The following is a 19962-nucleotide window of genomic DNA, read 5'->3' as shown; positions in this document are numbered from 1 at the left end:
GGGTATTTACTAAAGTTAGATGTTACTTATAATATTTTTGTACTGCTGTACTTCACATAAAGATTCATTCATTCATTGTCTGTAACCACTTATCCAGTTCAAGGTTGTAGTGGGTCCGGAGCCTACCCGGAATGACTGAGCGCAAGGTGGGAACACACTGTGGAGGGAACACTAGTCCATTGCAGGGCAACACATATTCACTCACACTTATGGACACATTTGAGTCACCAATCCACCTACCAACATGTGTTTTTGGACAGTGAGAGGAAACCCACGTAGACACAGGGAGAACACACCAAACTCCTCAGTCACCTGGAGCGGGTCTCCAACACACAACCCCAGGGTCGTAGAGTTTTGTGACATTATCACTACCTTTATTTTTTTAATATTTTGAATGAAATATCAAAATGATAAGCAGAGCAGCTGTGTGCAACAAAGCTTTTAAACTCAAAAGTTCAATACTTCAAAATAATTAGAGATTCCTTTCAGTTGGATGAGACAAATATTGGTACTCTGTAACTAAAAGTAACAATGTCTCTGGCAGGTTTATAGTACACTTGCCTGAGGGAGATAAGATTGCTGTTGTTGACACTTTTTTATTTCATTCTGACATCACAAACCCTTCTGCTTATCAGTTAAACCCAAAGAGCAGTTACAATCTGGAAAATCCAGGTCCAATGTAGCGGTGGAAACTCCTCAGACAATATGTATCTTACTCACTTTCAGTTTCACATTGACTGTAGGCGTGACTCTATATATGGGTGTAGTATACCCTTGCAGCCCAGTCACATTCTTCCTATTCTGAAACACCAGTTGCTGCAGTGAGAGTGAGGTGAGTAAATAACAAACAGTTCTGCTCTCTGGGAGTAGCATTTAAGTTTTGAGGTTATTCAAACAGTATTTTTCCCTCAGCAATTGTCTCCTAGAAGATGGAGAATGATCAAGGCAGTTTTGAAGATGTCTCTTCAACTTCTGAAAGCAGGTGTGTTTCATTTTATGCTGTAAAAAGGGAAATCATCTAATAAAAATCTGCCTAGTATATTACTTTAAGATTTTTTTATATAATAAAAAACATTCAGATTTGAAATCTGGTCTTTCTTATACAGCTGGATAACTAACGGGATTAGGTCTATGTTTCACTTTAAATCTACACAAAAGTAATTAATAAGGGTTCAGGCATTGGAGGTGCAAAACCTTTGTTTTTATTTGTTATTATTATAAATATTATTATTTTGAATGTATTCACTCATTTCCTACACATGGAGGTGCACCACCCTATTGTTTTTGGAGGTGCCCTATCTGTGTTTTTTATTATTATTATTCTTATATTAAACACATTCACTCATTTTTAAAGCATTTACTATGTTTGAAAACTCACTTTTGTGAAAATTCTAAAAGTTACATAGAGCAAGGGATCGGGTGTGGTTCAGAAGCACCATAGGGCCCCAAAACACAGACAATGGTCAGGATGATGTTGGTGGTATATGCACCAAATTTTGTAAGGCCATTGTTCACATCACAGCAGACAAACATCACTTTGTGTTATCTGAGTCCACGCAACAGAAAATCAGCCATTTTGGAATGTGTGAAATTACACATGCCGTTTTGGGGGGCTGATGAAGTTTAAAAAGTCATGCAATTTCATAGGTTTACCTGAATGATCTTGTTAACACAAGTCAGGATATCATCAGTCCTATAACTTCATCTATACTTTAAATGTATTTGATATACCTGGAGTGCTGTAAAACTAGTTCTTGGCTCACTTTCAGATCATGTGATATACAGTTATAACATGGCTTTTTATGAACCTCTGGAGATTGAGTTCCTTGCTTGATGTGTGTGCTTTCTTTATTTATGCTGGAGTTATTTTTTTTTTCAAACGTTTTTATACTTTTTAAACATTATTGTTATTATTTGTGACTTTGATGACTACATCATCAATGAAACAACTACAACAAAAAAGTGAGATAATATTATTTGCTAAAAGGATAATGTGCTTCTGTTTTTACAAATACTTGGGTGTGTTCTTTCATGCCAAATTTCTTGAGTATGGGAGCACTCCTCCTTTGGCTCCACTTCCTATTTAATCTGACACCTGACTTTTTATGCATTTGCATTTACATTTACATTTATGCATTTGGCAGACGCTTTTCTCCAAAGCGACTTACAAAAGAGGATTTAACATTCGAACTACAGCACAAATTATACAAAATACCTTACATTAAGTGCAATATGCCAGGAAGTAATAAGTGCATTAAAGAAAGACATTCAGTGCAAAAGATACTCTCGTTATGCAGTTGTTACTGTACGATTGTCTCAATAATTAATCACAACTGACATTTGAAATGGGTTGATGTTGATGTGCGTATGTGAGCAAATGTGTGAGGGTGCGTTGCCGTGCGAAGGACTGGCACACCCTCCAGGGTGTGTTCCCACCTTGTGCCCAGTAATTCCAGCTAGGCTCTGGACCCACCGTGACCCTGAACTGGGTTAGCGGTCCTTCACTGGGTGATACTCACTCACACGTTTATATATATGGACACTTTTGAGTCACAAATTTTGTGTTAAACACAACAAGCTTTGTCCAGTGGAAGAAATAATGGATATCTCCAATGAGGACTTAACGGAGGGCAACTGATTTATTTGAAATGCAAAACTTGCCATGGTCAGGACATAGTTGCTTTCAAATTTATAAAATATTTTTTCAACATAACTGACATCATTAAACACTTTATGGATGAGTCCTGTTTCTTAATTTTACCCCTACCTTACACCTTGTTTTCAAATGTGATCTTGCCACTTGTAAGAGTTGCACGGTGTATCAGTTAAAAATTTCTGACCATTCAAGTGCCTGATACCTCATCAGAACACAAAAAAGCAGTGACTTAGTTTTTTTTTTTAAATTATTTATTTATTTTCAATAACAACATAAAGTACAGAAAAATATAAAAAGATATTAACTTTTGTGGACTTGCTAATATCATTTATCAAGGAGGTAGATATGAGCCAGTAGTCTAGTCTAGACCATTTCCAGAGGCATTAAACCAGGAAAACTGTGACGTGAATTTTTTACTCTCCAGTAATCAATCAAATTTGCACTGTACATCAACTGAACAATCAGGTCATCATATTTAAGACATTTAACCCTAGGTGGATTTCTAGCAGTGCCTTAGTGGTGCTTTGCTGCCAAATCTGCAGTGATATTAGAGCTTCTGGAGGTACTTTATCAATTTTAGGGTATCACATGACTTCAAAAGCATTTGACAATCCTATATTATCACCCACTCCTAACTCTGTGATATGAGGCTGAATTCAGCTGCTTCTTCTGCACATTTTTTGCATGAAACTTCCACTTCCACCTTCAATTTTCCAGTAGCCATACACGCGATAACTTAATTGCTTTGCTATTTAAGGTAGAAGTGGAGATTCAGAGACATCAGCAAAATATTAGTGTTTTTTATGCTTTTTATAAAGGCACATAATTCATTAAAACTACATTAAACTAATATAATACAATGTTTATTGTAGTTTATTAAATTAGATTGACAGGTGATTCACAAGGCATTCATGGCTATTCATTTTAAGTGTGAAAAATCTACATCAGGTTTATAGCATTTCCCCTGGACCTTCTCCCTCTTTCCTAAAAAGATTTGAGACACCTTCGCCCTAGGGGTAGGGCTAAGTGGTAGAGCTAATTTGTGAAATGGGATTCGTCCTATGAAGATGGTATGGAAGACTGCACCGAATGTGAAGTAATATTGGAATTTGTGCATTATTTACATATTTTTAACTCCTCTAATTCTAATTTGACCACCTCCTAGACATTCTATTGGATTTTGTTGATATTTTGAAGAAATAAACATTAACCATACATAATAATTAATTGTGAAGGGATACTGTACACTTCAAAAATAATGGAATGTACTGGCAGGCAGTTGATTTACTTGAGACAACATATAAAACTATAAAAGCATTTGTACAACTTATATAATCAGCTTCTTAATTCCTGAATGACTGAATGCGTCTGTGAGCTCCACATACCATTGGAAACCGCAGATCCTATGGTTTCTAAAAATAGCCATCTCATCACGGTGCTGTGAAGCCTCTGGAAGTAATCCGGTGTGGAATAACCACCTAAAAAACAAAGCGCTCCCTCAAAATATATGTGTTATGTTGCTCTCATAAAAGATTCTAATCATATTATCCTATAATCATAACTGAGGACTTTGCTCAGGACAAAAATGACAGTGTTTACTTTCAGTTTTTTTTACTCAAATGATGTCAACCCATGCTGTCTCCGGGCAGAAAAATATGAGTCATCAGCAAAACCATATTCCTATTATTGATTTATAGTTTTTGTAGGTTTCACATCAAATAATATTGCATTAGATCACCAAATCTAAACTAAAAAGCTTAAATAATTCTTCATTGTGTGTATTCTAAATAAACAAGTATTATTTCATCATATTTTTAAAAGATTATAATAATAATAATAATAATAATAATAATAATAATAATAATAATTGCTATTACAATCAGCAGCTGAGAAAAAAAGCCAATGTACCAAAACATTTTTTATTTTTTGGGATATTGTCCATATTTGCCCTGAACTAAATTCCTGAAAGTCTGGGCCTGCTGTGACTGTCAGATCTTTATCAGTCATACATCCCAGAGCTTAGAATATAGAAAAATAAGTCTGTCTGATGCTACAAATTTATTTTGTCACAGTAATATGCCATGCAATAAATTAGCATAAAAATGCTTATGTTTTCAACTAACAGACACCTCACACTAACAATCTGTGTCAAGATATCTGATGTGGGAGTATCATTGAGATATATGAAAAAGAAAAGCAGGCGCTTGGTAAAATTTTGATCAAAATATGACTAATTTATAGAAAAATTGAATCAGCATGAAAACCTCAAGTGATTACATATTTGAGTAGCCAAGGGTCTTTAGAAAATAAAACAGCATATTGAATATGGCTATGTCACATAATTACTGTTTAAATGCAACTGAAAGAGTGACTGAAAAAAAAACGGACTAGCAAAATAGCTATACAGATAGGGTCCATAGTACGTTTATCAAAAACGAAACTCTTACTGCGTGAAAAACTGTCGATAAGTGTGAGCGGGTGAGTGAGTGTATGGAGCCCTGTGATGGATTTGTGCTCCATCCAGGGTGTGTTCTTGCCTTGCGCCAAAGGCTTTGGACAAATGATGGCCCTGAACTGGATAATTGATTACAGAAAATGAATGAATGAGTGAATAAGGTGTCTAATATTACAAAATAACTTCTCTTGATGAAGTTTCATAAATCAATTAAATAATGTCTAAAAAATTGTTTTACCAAATGTTGTCATACATTCCTCGTTGACAGTAAACATGCATTGGAAGGAGTGTTCCACAGTCATTTAGAGGAGAAAGTTCGTCCTTACATCGACCTGATTGACTCTCTGAGACTGATAGGTATTGATGACGATTTAGCTCTTCCAACTATAGCAGTGATTGGAGATCAGAGCTCAGGGAAAAGCTCAGTGTTGGAGGCGCTGTCTGGAGTAGCATTACCCAGAGGGAGTGGTGAGTAGCTTTCCAATTTCTTTAAACATTTACAGAGTAATAAACTTCCAGGGAAGGTGTCAGTATCAAAAGATCAAAGATCATGTAAAGTTTCTTACTGAAAATCCTGAGGACATATCCTGACTTATGTTGTTAATACTTTTCCTTCTTGTATAAAGTGTAAAAATGTGGTGTGAATGGCAATATTTTTGTCCTGTCCTCTTTAACATTATAGGAACCACTAAACAGAACTAAAATAAATAAATACATACATACATACAATGTTCTCTGTCCACTGTAGGTATTGTTACCAGATGTCCTCTGGAGCTAAAGCTGAGGAAAATCAGGGGTGGAGTTCAATGGCGAGCGGTCATATCTTACAAAGAGGAGTACATTCAGTTTGATGACCCCTCACTAGTTGAAGGTTATGTTCAGGAAGGTATGTTTCTGATTAATTAAGCAAAATTGTTTGAGTCCTTGCATTGAAGAACCATATGTAGTGTCATGTCCCACAAGTGGGTGCCATTAAAATAAAAAGTAGCATCTTTACCTGTCCAATTTTAGCTTGGACAAGGAGGCCATCATGTTGGGTGACATTGAACATAATATAGCGGAATTAGCTATAATTATTTATTATTAATTAATTATTATACTTATGGATCTGCTGAGACGTTCTTGGCTCCAAAATTGAATCTGACCAGAACGTGAGACTTCTGTACAAGAATAGTGCACACAGAAATAGATAACCAAGGATTGGTTTTATCAACACAACTGGTTTATTAAATTTAATATCAGATATTGAATAATGATTATACATTCATATAATGAAATGAACAACAGCGATACATGAGGGTCGAGGGAGATAAATACATGAGGGAATTTTTCTATGATAACCATAAATTCTAAAAGGGAACTATAGTTTATCCCAGAAATACACCCAGTCAAGAATGAACCACATGACTAAACTAAAGCTTCTTAATCTGCTAATATAAACATGGATAAACATCTTTAGCTGTTTTAATACTGCCTTGAGAAAATGGCTCTCTTAGCTGAACTTCCTGACTGGAAGCAAATTCACCCTTGGTGTGAATCTCCCATTCTCTTTCATTCCATTTCTGCCTCTCGTTCTCTCTTTTCTTCTCTTTCTCTACATTTTCCTCCACTGTCCTGGGTTCTCTGAGTAACTGAAAGTGTCTTCACTCTTTGAACAAAACTCTCTCTCTAAAATGCTTCAGCACCAGCGGTTTAGGCCCTTGAAGGCCTGATTGGTCCTTAGGGGATTTAGGGTTTAAGCATTGGGAACAGTGGGTGGACTGATGGAGGCTAAAACAACAGTACAAGAGACCTGAATAAAATAACTAAATACAAGGAAATGAACATAGCTAGAAAAGGAAACTTGGATAAATTCATAGAGAAACAACTAAAACAAGAAACAGTATGATGCACAAAGACCTAAAACTGAGGTAAACAAGGTTACTGAACAAACAGGACTGAATCAAAAGAAACAGAACTAGGGGCAAACAAATATTGTATATGAAAAGTCCTGGGAACTGGGACAGAAGCATCAAGAACAGACTGAAAAGAGACAAACAGGATACATACTGAAACTACTAGGGACTTGGAACATATAGACTAGACAGACAGGCTAGAACACAGATATGCAATGTCCACCAAAGACAACACAGAGACAAGGGGCTTATAAACAAACAGGAACACACTAGACATGGCAAAAGCGTGACAAGCAACCGACTAGAACCTCCCTGATGAAGTGGCATCACATATCATTGATGACATTTGACAAGACAAAGACGTAGATTTAGGAGTGAATGGCCAAAATTCTTCTGAACCATGCTTTTGCAATTATGAACAACCAATATTCCTTACACAATTTTCTTACACATGAGTTCTCACATGAGTGTAGTTATTTAACTATAGCCCAGAACATGTTGATTACATTTCATAGAGATTAATTGGGATGCAATATACAATATATACAAAATAGTATCATACAGACCAAGCATAATGTTTTGGACATTTCCTAACCAAATGACACACACATAATATGTAGATAACAGATAGCTGCGATGTGAAGATGTTTGTGATTCATGATTAAAAGTTCATTTTAAACATATCCTTATAATTCCCTTTTGATTGTCCAACTTGAATTATTTTTACAACATTGAAACTTGCTAAACATGGAGATCAAATCAATTCATCCGTGGGAATTAAGGAGAGTTTGATATATATATATAAGAACTTTTGGGGTTTTTTTGTGTATGCAGAGGAAATAGGGAATAAAGGTTGATCATTTACTGTGTATGTCTCTCTACATTTCACTCTTGGAGGACAGACCCCGTCATAAAAAAGCATGAAGTGTCATTTTTCTGATTGCTGATACAAACTTTCAGGCAACAAGTTGTCTGGATTCTGATTCTAAGGGAAGGGAGAGATCAGAGAGGTCACTGAGACCAGGCTAAGTTTCTGAAAATTAAAGTCCCAAAAATCTAATTTCTAAATTTTTTATAAGAGAAATTAAAGCACATTCATATCATGCAACACATAAGTGGGATTTCTTGTAAACACCCCTTAAGCCTGAAATGCTATTGTTTGGTGTTTTTATAAACAGTCACTAAAGCAATTCTTCTGTTCATTAGGTTGCATTATTTTTCCATTAAACACATATTCAAGCTGAAAAACAGCTTATCCTCACTTGTAAATCACATTGCCACTAAAAAAAAAAAAAAAAAAAAACAGAAATGGTTCCTTAGTTGTGGTCCCTTGTTCCAAGAGCTCAATTTCTTTCCGAATTAGAATCTTTGAGGTGGGTAGTAAATTGTAAATTGTTTGATTTACTCAAGTATGTGTACTTTGTACCTTTTGTGTTTTCAAAATTTGGTAACACTTCATTGTAAAGAACACAAATTAGGGGCTTATTAATGTCCTGTTCTTTGCACAATATGCATTAAGCTTAATTTACTCTGACCTTTATTAGTACTTAATTGGGGGTCTGTTGTGATAGTAATGCACATTAAACACTTTAAGACCCTGTTATGCATATCACTGAGCATGAATTATTATTTATTTATTCATTCATTGTCTGTAACCGCTTATCCAGTTCAGGGTGCAAAGCAGGAACATACCCTGGAGGGGATGCCAGGCCTTCACAGGGTGACAAACACACACACACACACATTCACTCACAAACTCACACCTATGGACACTTTTGGGTCGCTAATCCATCTACCAACATGTGTTTTTGGACTCTGGGAGGAAACTGGAGCACCTGGGGGAAACCCACTCAGACACAGGGAGAATACATTCGTTATTAGTGTGCACTTGGGAGGACAGCAGCTGCATGTTGTATAATGAAAATTGCATGTTTGTATAATAGTGAACCAAGAAATATATGTGAAATATGTTAAATAAATGTGAAAATAAATGCTATTTTACTAAAGGTAGTAAATAAAGAACCATAATGTAAATTCTAAATTACAACAAAATACAATATGAAAGTCATATTACAACTTGTAATGCAATTACTAGTGATTTCCCCATAGTAGACCCCTAGTTAAGTATTAATAATAGTTGGGTGAATTAAACTTAATGCATAGTGAATAAATCATTGTGGTTACAGACAATGAATGAATGAATTAATTAATTAACTGGGCTTTACAAAATTAACCAAACTATGCTGATATTGATGGTTGTATTAAGAACTTCCATTGCAGTTCTACAAGTAACTCAATACTTTAATACTTTACTAAGTTGAAGGGTTTTTTTTTTTTGTGGTGAGGGGGCATACATTTTACTTGAAACGTAGCCTAACTCTATTCTTCAAGTGCATGTATTCAAGGTTTACATGTGTCTAACAGCTCAGAACGAATTGGCTGGAGATGGGGTTGGAATATGTGATGATCTCATCACTCTGGAGATCATGTCTCCTGAAGTGTGTGACCTCACACTGATCGATCTGCCTGGAATCGCCAGAGTTCCTGTGAAAGGTCAACCTGAGGATATTGGAGAACAGGTGAAAATTAAAACTAGAGTGAAAAGTGTAAAACTAGGACCTTAATATTTTAAAAGTGAATTATTTATTTACTTTTTTTTATTTATTTCTGCCTTTTATTCCTGCCACAAAGATCAAATATCTAATTCGGAGCTTCATTGAGAGAGATGAAACCATCAATTTGGTTGTTGTCCCATGCAACGTTGACATTGCAACAACAGAGGCACTGAAAATGGCCCAAGAAGTGGACCCTGAAGGGAAAAGAACTCTGGGTAAAAAAAAATTCAATCAAAGCAACATATAGCAATGCGCAGCTTTAATTTTTACAATATTTAAAATATGATAATACAAATTTGTTTTTTCCCTATCAGCTATTCTTACTAAGCCAGATCTTATTGACAAAGGAACAGAGAGAAACATACTGGATGTCGTCAGAAATCAGGTCATTCCCTTAAGCAAAGGATACATCATGGTTAAGTGCCGTGGCCAGCAGCAAATTGATAATAAAATCTCTTTGGAAGAAGCTACTCGAGTTGAGAGAGACTTCTTCAAACGGCATGAATACTTCAGGTAATTGTAATTATACACAGGATAAATTGTAAAATATCCTACGAGAGTACATTGGAGCTTCACACAGGGCCCAGCTCACTCCCTTCCTATCAGCAACCACTATATTTCTGTCCGCTAAGGTTGATGTGGCCATTTAAGATCCGATCCGCAACTAGCGACATCTAACAACTAAAGTTACTCACTAGGCCCAGCATAAATACCCAAAACACCCACTACTTCACTAGATCATCACAGGGGTCATCATGAAGGCGCCGCCCCTGTTTTGCTGAATTAGGCTTTTACACCTGCAGAAGGCTCAACAGTGTAGTCTGAGTCTGTAGACCCACCCCCTCCATGTTAGTTTCACAGCCCTACCATACTCTTATATGTAGATCCACACTTCAAGTGAGCATGTCATCTGTAATTTGTAAGTTATATGCGGTCTGTGACCTTTGACCAACCCATAATGTGCATGGTTTCTTCTTATATACAGTTGCCTTCTGAATGAGGACAAGGCAACTATTCAGTGCCTCGCTACTAAACTGACTCAAGATTTGGTTGATCACATCAAAGTACGTATTCGTTTTTAAAATGTATATAATTATCTTTTTTTCCCCTAAAATGTCAATATCACTAACCAACACATGACTGTAAATATTTGGTCAATTCAATGCAAAATCTGATTTACTGATATATGTAGATTATTTTGTGCCGCTCTCAGTTAGCTGAGCTGGACACAAAGACAAGAACAACTTTCTACATTTGAATGTACATTTTATGCGCAGTCATGTCTGTGACGGCCTGTGATCACATCCCCATTCCTGCCTCACTTTTCCCAAAATAGATTTATTGAAATATGTCTTTTGCATGATCATTTTTATTATTATTTCAGAAATCGATGCCTCTGCTCTCAGAGCAAATAAAGAAGCAACTCTGGGATTTGAGAAAGGAGTTGAGTCAGTGTGAAGCTGGACCCCCACTGGATCCACAGAAAAGGAAGGATTTCTTCATTAGTGTGAGTGACCACTTCTTATTCTTTAACGTGTGACACAGGTGGCTTCATTACAATTTAAATTATGTTTGAAATCCCAGGTCTCAGAGTTTGTATAAAGCACAAAAACCTCTGCTGAATGATTTTCTGGCTACTATATCTGCAATATTAAATAAGAAAGTTTTTTAAGCATATATAGACACAGCATAACAGAATATTATGGAAATTTGCAGTTCTACAGTTACAGAGTGAAGTCCATATGTTGTTCTGTATAATATGTTTCACCATATTCCTGGATTTTTGGTTGGTGGACTATTTGCAGTCCAGCAGTGACATTGAGGGCTTTAAAAAGCAGTACTGCTATGTCTGATCCACTCGTAACACCACTTCAGTGTGCCTATACTCCCAGCCAAATAATACCTGTTCTGTGTTGGTCCTTTGGGGATCCTGACCTCTGAAGAACATTGAAAGGAGACGAACAAAGTATGAAGAGAAACAGATCAAATACAGTCTGTAATCGTAAAACTATAAGTAAAATAATGTTTATCTGAATTTTTCACACCAAAATATGTTCTCTAGGAGATAGCACACTTTTCCTTCCTGAACGTTATGATGGCTTTGCGGCCCCAGTGTTGCATATGGTCACTTGAACAGACTTTTGGAAATTGCTGCCAAGGATGATCCAGAATTATGGAGGTGCACAATTATTTTTCTGATGTCTTGGCTGATATGTTTTGATTTACCCAGGGTGTCAAGCCAAGAGGCAAGTAGGCCTTGAAAGTAGGCCTTAAAATACTGCCACCACACATATGATATCATCAGAAGTTTCTAAAGCAATGACGTCAGACACAGTCAACTTGGTGTATGTGAAGCTCTGACCCACTAAAGTTTTTATATAGTGAATTAAAAGTGATGAAATGAAAAATGATCTGGTTGTAAGCATTTGTTCAAAATTACCTCTGTCATGTACAGAGCAAATATTCTAAACACCTTGCTACTTGCTTCATACACTTCCTCTATTGCATTACTGACAGAATATGGGTACACTGCCAAAGATGGGATAAAGGTTAAATGTGGAGACACAATTTTGTTGTATGCTGGTCAATGACAACAATTTTTTTTATTAATTTATTTATTTTATTTATTTATTTATTTTTTTTAAACTTCGGGGCGGCACGGTGGCACAGCAAGTAGTGTCGCAGTCACACAGTTCCAGGGACCTGGAGATTGTGGGTTCAAGTCCTGCTCTGGGTGACTGTCTGTGAGGAGTTTTGTGTGATCTCCTCGTGTCCGCATGGGTTTCCTCCAGGTGCTCCAGTTTCCTCCCACGGTCCAAAAAAAAAAACTCTGACAGGTGGAATGGGGACTCAAAAGTGTGCATAGGTGTGAATCTGTGTGAATTTTTGAGTGTGTGTGTTGCCCTGTGAAGGACTGATGCCCCCTCCAGGGTGTATTCCTGCCTTGCACCCAGTGATTCCGGGTAGGCTCCGGACCCACCACAACCCTGAAATGGATAAGCGGATACAGATAATGACCGAATGAATTTTCTTGTCCAAACGGGAAAGTGAATACTCCAGTTAGTTTAAAAAATAAAAGCAGGTGAAAAGCATAATCCTCATTGTAGACAATGGGTTCTTAGAAGAGGAAATAATTTTGTGGATGACATTTTGAGAATACAGCGCATCTTCACACAATATCCAGTCAACAAACTCTGTAGTTATGCCTTAAATTTACTTTTTTTACAACAGCTCTGTGATGGAGCCAGTGTTCTTCTCCTGCTTCAGAGTTAGTCACTGGACCCGTTGTACATCTTTTTCTTGTACACTTACCAAGAATAAGGAATGTGGAATTGCAGTTTACTAACTTCAGACTTACCTTGGTTCACACACACTTCACACCCGCGCTAGGCCTTCACATCCTACAGGGAACTATCTGTCTAACACAGGTTCCACCTGAAAACATAGTAATAACAATAAACTTTAAACACATTCACTCGGCTACACTTTTTATTTATTATTGTTATCAATAAGTTAAGGAGTAGACTTACCCTGTATCCAATTTACAAAAGAGTGTTAGCCAGAGCACTTAAACCATGACCATATGGGGGATGGGGATAAACACCTGGGAAGAGAAAAGGACAGAGTTATGAAAATTATTATAATTATGGCTATTGTAAATATGTTTGTGTGTGCACAAAATTATGACTTTGTTAATATGAACATTAGTTTTAATACTACTGCGACCCTGAAATGGATTAAGCGGCAAAGAAGATGGGACGAGATAAGTTTTAATACTTACCTGTAACATACCTGCTTGGGGCACTGGGTCAGTCCGGGGCAAGGGCTTCCTGTATATAAAGGGACTGCTAGACTGTCAATCTCCATTTTGTTAAGGTACTAACTAAAGTTTAGTTTAGTGTGTAGGATTGCTCGTTAATGATGTGAGTCATTAGCATCCGTTTAAACTCTTTGTTGGATTTTAGAGAGATCCACTTTGTTTCTTCTTTCACTTCGCACTAACAAAATTAGTCACATCAATCTAAATGAAGGTCATGGTGGTGAACATGTGTGAATGCACAAGTGCCATCCTGGGTTTTACCTTTCATCCAGGAGCAGTACTCTTTCTAGCTCAGTAATATCCTGATATCTTAAAAACTAGGTGATGTAGCCTAAGACTGATGAATTGTGCATTGTGTTTATGGTAGATAAACCTGATAAAATGACCTGTGAATGGAGATAATAATTACATGTACAAAAATATTTTAGGCACAAAGATGTACATGCTTAAAAACCTGAAATGCACTGTTGCTTGTCCCTTGTTTGTGCAGACTTTGATGAAGTTCAACGACAAGATCAATCGCTCAGCAACTGGTGAAGCAGGAAATGAATACAACTTGTTTGTTCAGCTTCGCTCAGAATTCAAAAAGTGGAAAGATCATCTAGACAGCACAAAGTCATCTTGTAAGTGGATCAACTGCTGTAGGCAGAGAGGTCTTGGCTGTGCCAAGCACAGTATTTTTTTATTATGGCATAAGTCTAAAGTGATATTGCAAATATTACAAGATGTATGGTTCTTATATAAAATAAGAACATGAAATTTAAATCAAGTTCTTTATCTACAAACCATATTTTCTGAAAATATGGCATACTCTGCAAAATGTAAAAAAAAAAAAGAATGCAACGATGTGCAAATTATTTTAATGCTATATCTAATTTTCACAAACAAATAGATTTGTTAATGGATAGTTAATAGATTCTTAACTTAAAGTAGAAAGTAACTTGGGGATTTCATTATTTATAGTGTATAATATCATTAAAAGATTAAGAGAATCTGTAGAAATCTCTATATGCAAGGATCAGGGCCCCAAAATTTTCATTCATTCATTCATTCATTCATTAACCACTTATCCAGTTCAGGTTCGCGGTGGGTCCGGAGCCTACCCTGTGTGACAGCAATACTACCTGTTGTGCCACTGTGTAGCCCGCCCCAAAACCAATAAATCTTAGAATTATCTTGGAATAATTCGCTGCACGTACAATGGGGTAGACACAACCACTGTGTAATTGTGGAATGCAGAATTATTACGAGATTATTCTCTGAATTTTGACTTTATTCTCTGAATCCTCTTATAATTTTTTTTTTCAATGCCGTGGCCCTAAAACTCTGTAGTATTTAATTCTGTAATCTTCATTTTTTAATCTTTATGTTATAGACAGGGTGCCACGGTGGCGCAACAGGTAGTGTCACAGTCACACAGGTCCTGCTCTGGATGACTGTCTGTGAGGAGTTTGGTGTGTTCTCCCAGTGTCTGTGTGGGTTTCCTCCCACAGTCCAAAAACACGTTAGTAGGTGTATTGGAAACTCAAAAAGTGTCCCTAGGTGTGAATGTGTGTGTGTATGTCGCCCTGTGAAGGACCGGCGCCCCCTCCAGGGTGTATTTCTGCCTTGTGCCCAGTGATTCCGGGTACGCTCTGGACTCACCGCAACCCTGAATTGGATAAGAGGTTTCAGACAATGAATGAATGAATAAATTAATGTTATAGATGGATACATGTGAGGACGGTTTGCACATTTACTTGCAATTCTCTATTTTACCATATGATGTCACAAATTTGTGTTCTCCATAAAGTTATATGGATATGCATTTGTCAAACCTTGCTTAAATACACGCTAATTGTTCTGCTAATATTTCTTTATAAATCTGTTTATGCATGAGATGTTACGGATGCACATTTTAGACCCGTTGTCGCACCCTTTATAAATGAGGCCCCTGGTGAGCCGTTAAATTCTTATAAGAATTGGAAAGCTTCTTACTTTCAAAACTATAGTTACTGGTCGCCTCACTTGTTAAAAGGAAAAAGTGGTAAACATTCGCATCAAATTAAAAAAGAAATTACATTTTCTCAGTTTCAGTATTTAAAGCTGATTTATACCATTTTCAATTAAAAATATTCATAAATAATTTTCACATCATTGCATATATTTTTTTTTAAATATTTTTCACAGCATCCTTTTTTAATGGGCTTTGAAGCAGTTGGCTAGACTAGGTTAATTTTAATATTAATAGTTATTCATAGATATTAATACTAAATCTAAATCAAATTGGCATTGAAACTAAAAGATGAGTAGTAAAATAAACAATGTCAAAAATCTTTTGACATTGAAGTGGGTGTAAATGTTTTTCCATGCAATATGATTATGTGAAAGAAGAGTTTAAACTTTCATTCTATTTTAATTAAAACAGTTCATGAAACAGTCCAGGCTGTGGTGAAAGAATATGATCTGAAATATAGAGGAAGGGAGCTGCCTGGCTTCAGTGATTACAGTTTGTTTGAGATGGTGGTTCAGAGACTTGTGATCCAGCTGAAGGGACCAGCCATAGACACACTCAGGGTCATAAGAGGTATGTTTACATCTCATACACCACATTTCTCTCATGGTTTCATTCATTTCAATACAGATCTTACAGAACCACAGAGTCAGCTATTCCTATCCCAAAACACACCTGTTCCAATTCAGAAAGAATCCAATGTTTAGTTGATAAGCTGAATCAGAAATGCTGAATTAATAAATAATTACAGCCTCAAAATGTTATGTGGTAGATCCTGCTTAGCCTTTCTTCTTGCAGATTTTGATTTAGTTCAATGGTAATATCAGTCAATGTCGATGTTCAGCTTTGCTCAGAATTCAAATAGATCTCTAATTTCAATTATGAACTGAAGAAACTGTGACTTGGTACTGTTCTGAAGTGAATAATGCTTCATTAATTAATAATTTTGAGCAAAATCTCCAAATTTCTCAAAAATCTCAAATTTTTTTGGTCAACCTGCAGTTTTAAAAATGTATTTAACCTTTAATTTAACCAGGCAACTCATTAAGAACATATTCTTATTTACAATGTCAGCCTGATTTAAAGACTGTGGTCTGTTTTATGCCTTTCAGAGACTATACAGAAACAGTTCTCTGATGTGTCTAGATCATGCTTCCCCCACTATCCCTACCTCCAGTGTGTTGCCACGGTAACGATTATTTTATATTAATAAATGCTAAGAGAACAATTCTTAATGCTCTTAATGTTCTGTACTAAAACATTGTTGCTACCTAAGAACAAGATCGACAACATTCAGTCAAAGCAAGAAGCCAAAGTGGAGCAGAGGATCTTGGAGCAGTTTGAGATGGAGCAACTGGTCTACACTCAAGATGGAATCTACTTCAAATCTCTGAACGAGACCTCTCTTGCTGCAGATGGTCAAAAAGTTTCAGAGGATAACTTTGCTGGGCTGGACAGCAGGAGCAAGTATCCTGAAATGCTGAAGGCTTATTATGAGGTATAGTTTAGTAGCAGGATAAAACCACCTTAAAGAACCACTTTAACCACAGTGACCTAACCACAAAATGCACACTGGTATCTCTGCATAATACATAACATTTATATTTACTTTATATTTACAATATTTAGCAGGCAATCTTATCCAGAATAACTTGGAAAAAATTTGCATAATCCTATTCAGCTCAATTAGATTAGTCAAATAACCTTGAAATATGATAGCACTAGACACAGGAGTCAGTGCAGATACTCGTAATAATAATAATAATAATAATAATAATAATAATAATAATAATAATAATAGGGTGGCAAGGTGGCGTAGCATGAAGTGTCGCAGTCACACAGCTCAGGTTTCCTCCCACGGTCCAAAAACACACGTTGGTAGGTGGATTGGCAACTCAAAAGTGTCTGTGAGTGCGTGAGTGAATGTATGAGTGTGTGTTGCCCTGTGAAGGACTGGTGCCCCCTACAGGGTGTGTTCGTGCCTTGCGCCTAGTGATTCCGGGTATGCTCCAGACCCTGAATTGGATAAGCGGTTTCAGAGAATAAATGAATGAATAAGGAACAATAATAATTATTATTATTATATTTATGTGACTTTCTATGCATGTGACTTTCTATTTGTATAAGGACACTGTACAAAGAAAAAATTTTACCATGAAATTAAAACAAACAACATTATACCAATAAATAAATCATATCTAAAATAAAATATCCATGACACTATGTAGAAAAAGTTATAAAAGAATACTAATGACATAACTCAAAAATTCAAATACAATGTCCAAGTTCATGCCAGTCAATGTTTGACTTAATTAGCCACAAGTCTGTATAAAAATATCATTGTTTTAAAAATACTGACACTAGCAAATGATAAGAATACTAAGAATGTCTTGTAGATTTCCTCCTTGTTTACATGGTCACCAAATTCGTTGCTGCTATGATGATACTAAGCAATTGCAGAGGAATTGCAAATCAAGGCTGAGCTACTACTGTGCCATTAGGCTTAATATTATGTGTTCTTGATGGGAAATTTGTCATTTGGCTGCCTAACTGGTTAAATTTTCTGCCTAATTATGGTACATTACATTGTTAATGAGCCATGTCCCCTTGGTCCTGGCATCATATTATTACAACAGTTTGTCTTGAAATATACAGTAAAAACAAATATCTTTCATGTTAAGTGACACACCAGACTCTTTGGCGTCCTTCCAAGCATAAACTACTAGGATTAAATAAACATGATTCAGATTCCTCTGGGGACCTGGAGGTTGTGGTTCAAGTCCCGCTCTGCGTGACTGCAAGGAATTTGGTGTGTTATCCCTTTGTCCGCGTGGGTTTCCTATTTCCTGGTGCTCCGGTTTCCTCCCACAGTCCAGAAAAACACATTGATAGGTGGATTGGCTACACAAATGTGTCCATAGTTGTGATTGTGTGTGTGTGTTGCCCTGTGAAGGACTGGCGCCCCCTCCAGGGTGTATTCCTGCATAACGCCCAATGATTCTGGGTAGACTCCGGACCCACCGCAACCCTGAACTGGATAAGCGGTTACAGATATCCTGATCATAAGGCCTACAATTGTCTATAAAAGTGAACTACTACAGTATATTATTTTCTCTCCTGCCAGATTGTTGTGCAGCGTTTGGCGGACCAGGTGCCAATGCTGATCCGTTACTTCATGCTGAAGGAGTCTGCTCAGCTGCTGTGCAATGAGATGCTGGGTTTAATGGATGGTGCCAATGTAAATGAGGTCCTCAGAGAAGAGTCAGAGGTCAGCAGACGACGTGTTAATCTGCAGAACCGTGTTGACCGTCTCACCCTCGCTCAAGAAAAGCTCAGCAACTTTCTTTGAAGGGCCTTTTATTTAAACTAACATCATAGGTAATGGAAAATCTGACAACCTGGGAGTATTTAGCTGCAATAATAACATTTCCAATTAATGTTTATTTTAAATGTAATATATAAATTTTTTTGTATGTTTACTTTAAAACAATCTACATCAATGGTACCACTCTCCAGCGCATTTTATCGTTTCCTGCTCCCAGTGGTCCAGATAAAACTACACAAATATTAAGCCCTTCCTGGAGTGAACTGTGTGTGTTAGAGCAGGGTAAACATGAGAACTTGTAGAACTGTGGTAGAGTCTGCATTGGGACATGGTCTACATAAAGCTTCAGAATACAACTTTAAAAAAAAATAAATCTGCATAAAACTGATGAATTGTGCTTCTGTGTAGAGTGGAATTCACCAGTGAATATAATTCTCAATACAGAACTAAACCTAGGTACTTTTAACATCTAATTAAATATGTTTGAAACTGTTCTAAGAAGCAAAAAATCCTAAATGAAACAGAACCAAAATTCAATAGTTTTTTAGGTATTAGTCTTAGACTTTTAAAGGGTGCACTGCAGTTTCATTTATGATAATGTGGCCAATCACTTTTGCATTTCTATTTTGTCCAACATGGTATTACTGATCAAACAGCAATTATGGGTGTGACTTAAAGATTATGAGACAAATATAGACATTTTATCTGACCATTCAGAACCTTTTAGGACTTGGCTTGTTACTCTCTCACACATTGATTCTCTTATGTTTAATAAAAGGGATTATCAAGTATTGTAATATTTAATAAACAACATCCAAATCATCATGCTTGGTTGTAACAAAATTTGGAATAAAGGTTCTTACAACATAATAAAGTTACATTTAGCTTAAGCTGGATCCATCATTTAGAAGTTACATCCACTGTCATTATAAACATGTTGTTTGTTATTAAGATATTGCTTTTTCCCCCTGTGGCCCTTATTAATCAAAACACCTCATGAACAAATATGATCAGAAAATGAGTGATCACAATTTACACCAACAGTTTTGACTACCAGTAGTTTCATCTTCAACATACCTGTACAATCAAATTCATATTTAATGGCATTTGGAGTTTAATCATTTAACAACAATTTTTAAAAAATGCATGGATGTAGTTTTTTCTTACATATACACTGATATAAACAAATGATTCACCTATTCT

General features: G+C 36.3%; 1 protein-coding gene across 1 annotated transcript; it reads left to right on the top strand.

Annotated features, from left to right (window-relative positions):
- Window positions 1-929: 929 nt before the first annotated feature.
- LOC136686436 (interferon-induced GTP-binding protein Mx3-like) lies at window positions 930-19565 on the top strand. Its single transcript, XM_066660215.1, has 13 exons — window positions 930-982; window positions 5380-5579; window positions 5860-5997; window positions 9431-9585; window positions 9698-9836; window positions 9936-10134; window positions 10607-10685; window positions 11006-11128; window positions 13932-14064; window positions 15849-16007; window positions 16547-16623; window positions 16711-16932; window positions 18559-19565. The coding sequence occupies exons 1-13, from the start codon at window positions 930-932 to the stop codon at window positions 18781-18783; spliced, it is 1902 nt and encodes a 633-aa protein (XP_066516312.1). The 3' UTR covers window positions 18784-19565.
- The last annotated feature ends 397 nt before the right edge of the window (window positions 19566-19962 follow it).

The sequence above is a fragment of the Hoplias malabaricus genome, chromosome 2, assembly GCF_029633855.1.
Source record: "Hoplias malabaricus isolate fHopMal1 chromosome 2, fHopMal1.hap1, whole genome shotgun sequence".
Taxonomy (NCBI): domain Eukaryota; kingdom Metazoa; phylum Chordata; class Actinopteri; order Characiformes; family Erythrinidae; genus Hoplias; species Hoplias malabaricus.
The sequence above is the reverse complement of the archived record's forward strand: the minus strand, read 5'-3'. Positions and strand labels throughout refer to the sequence as shown.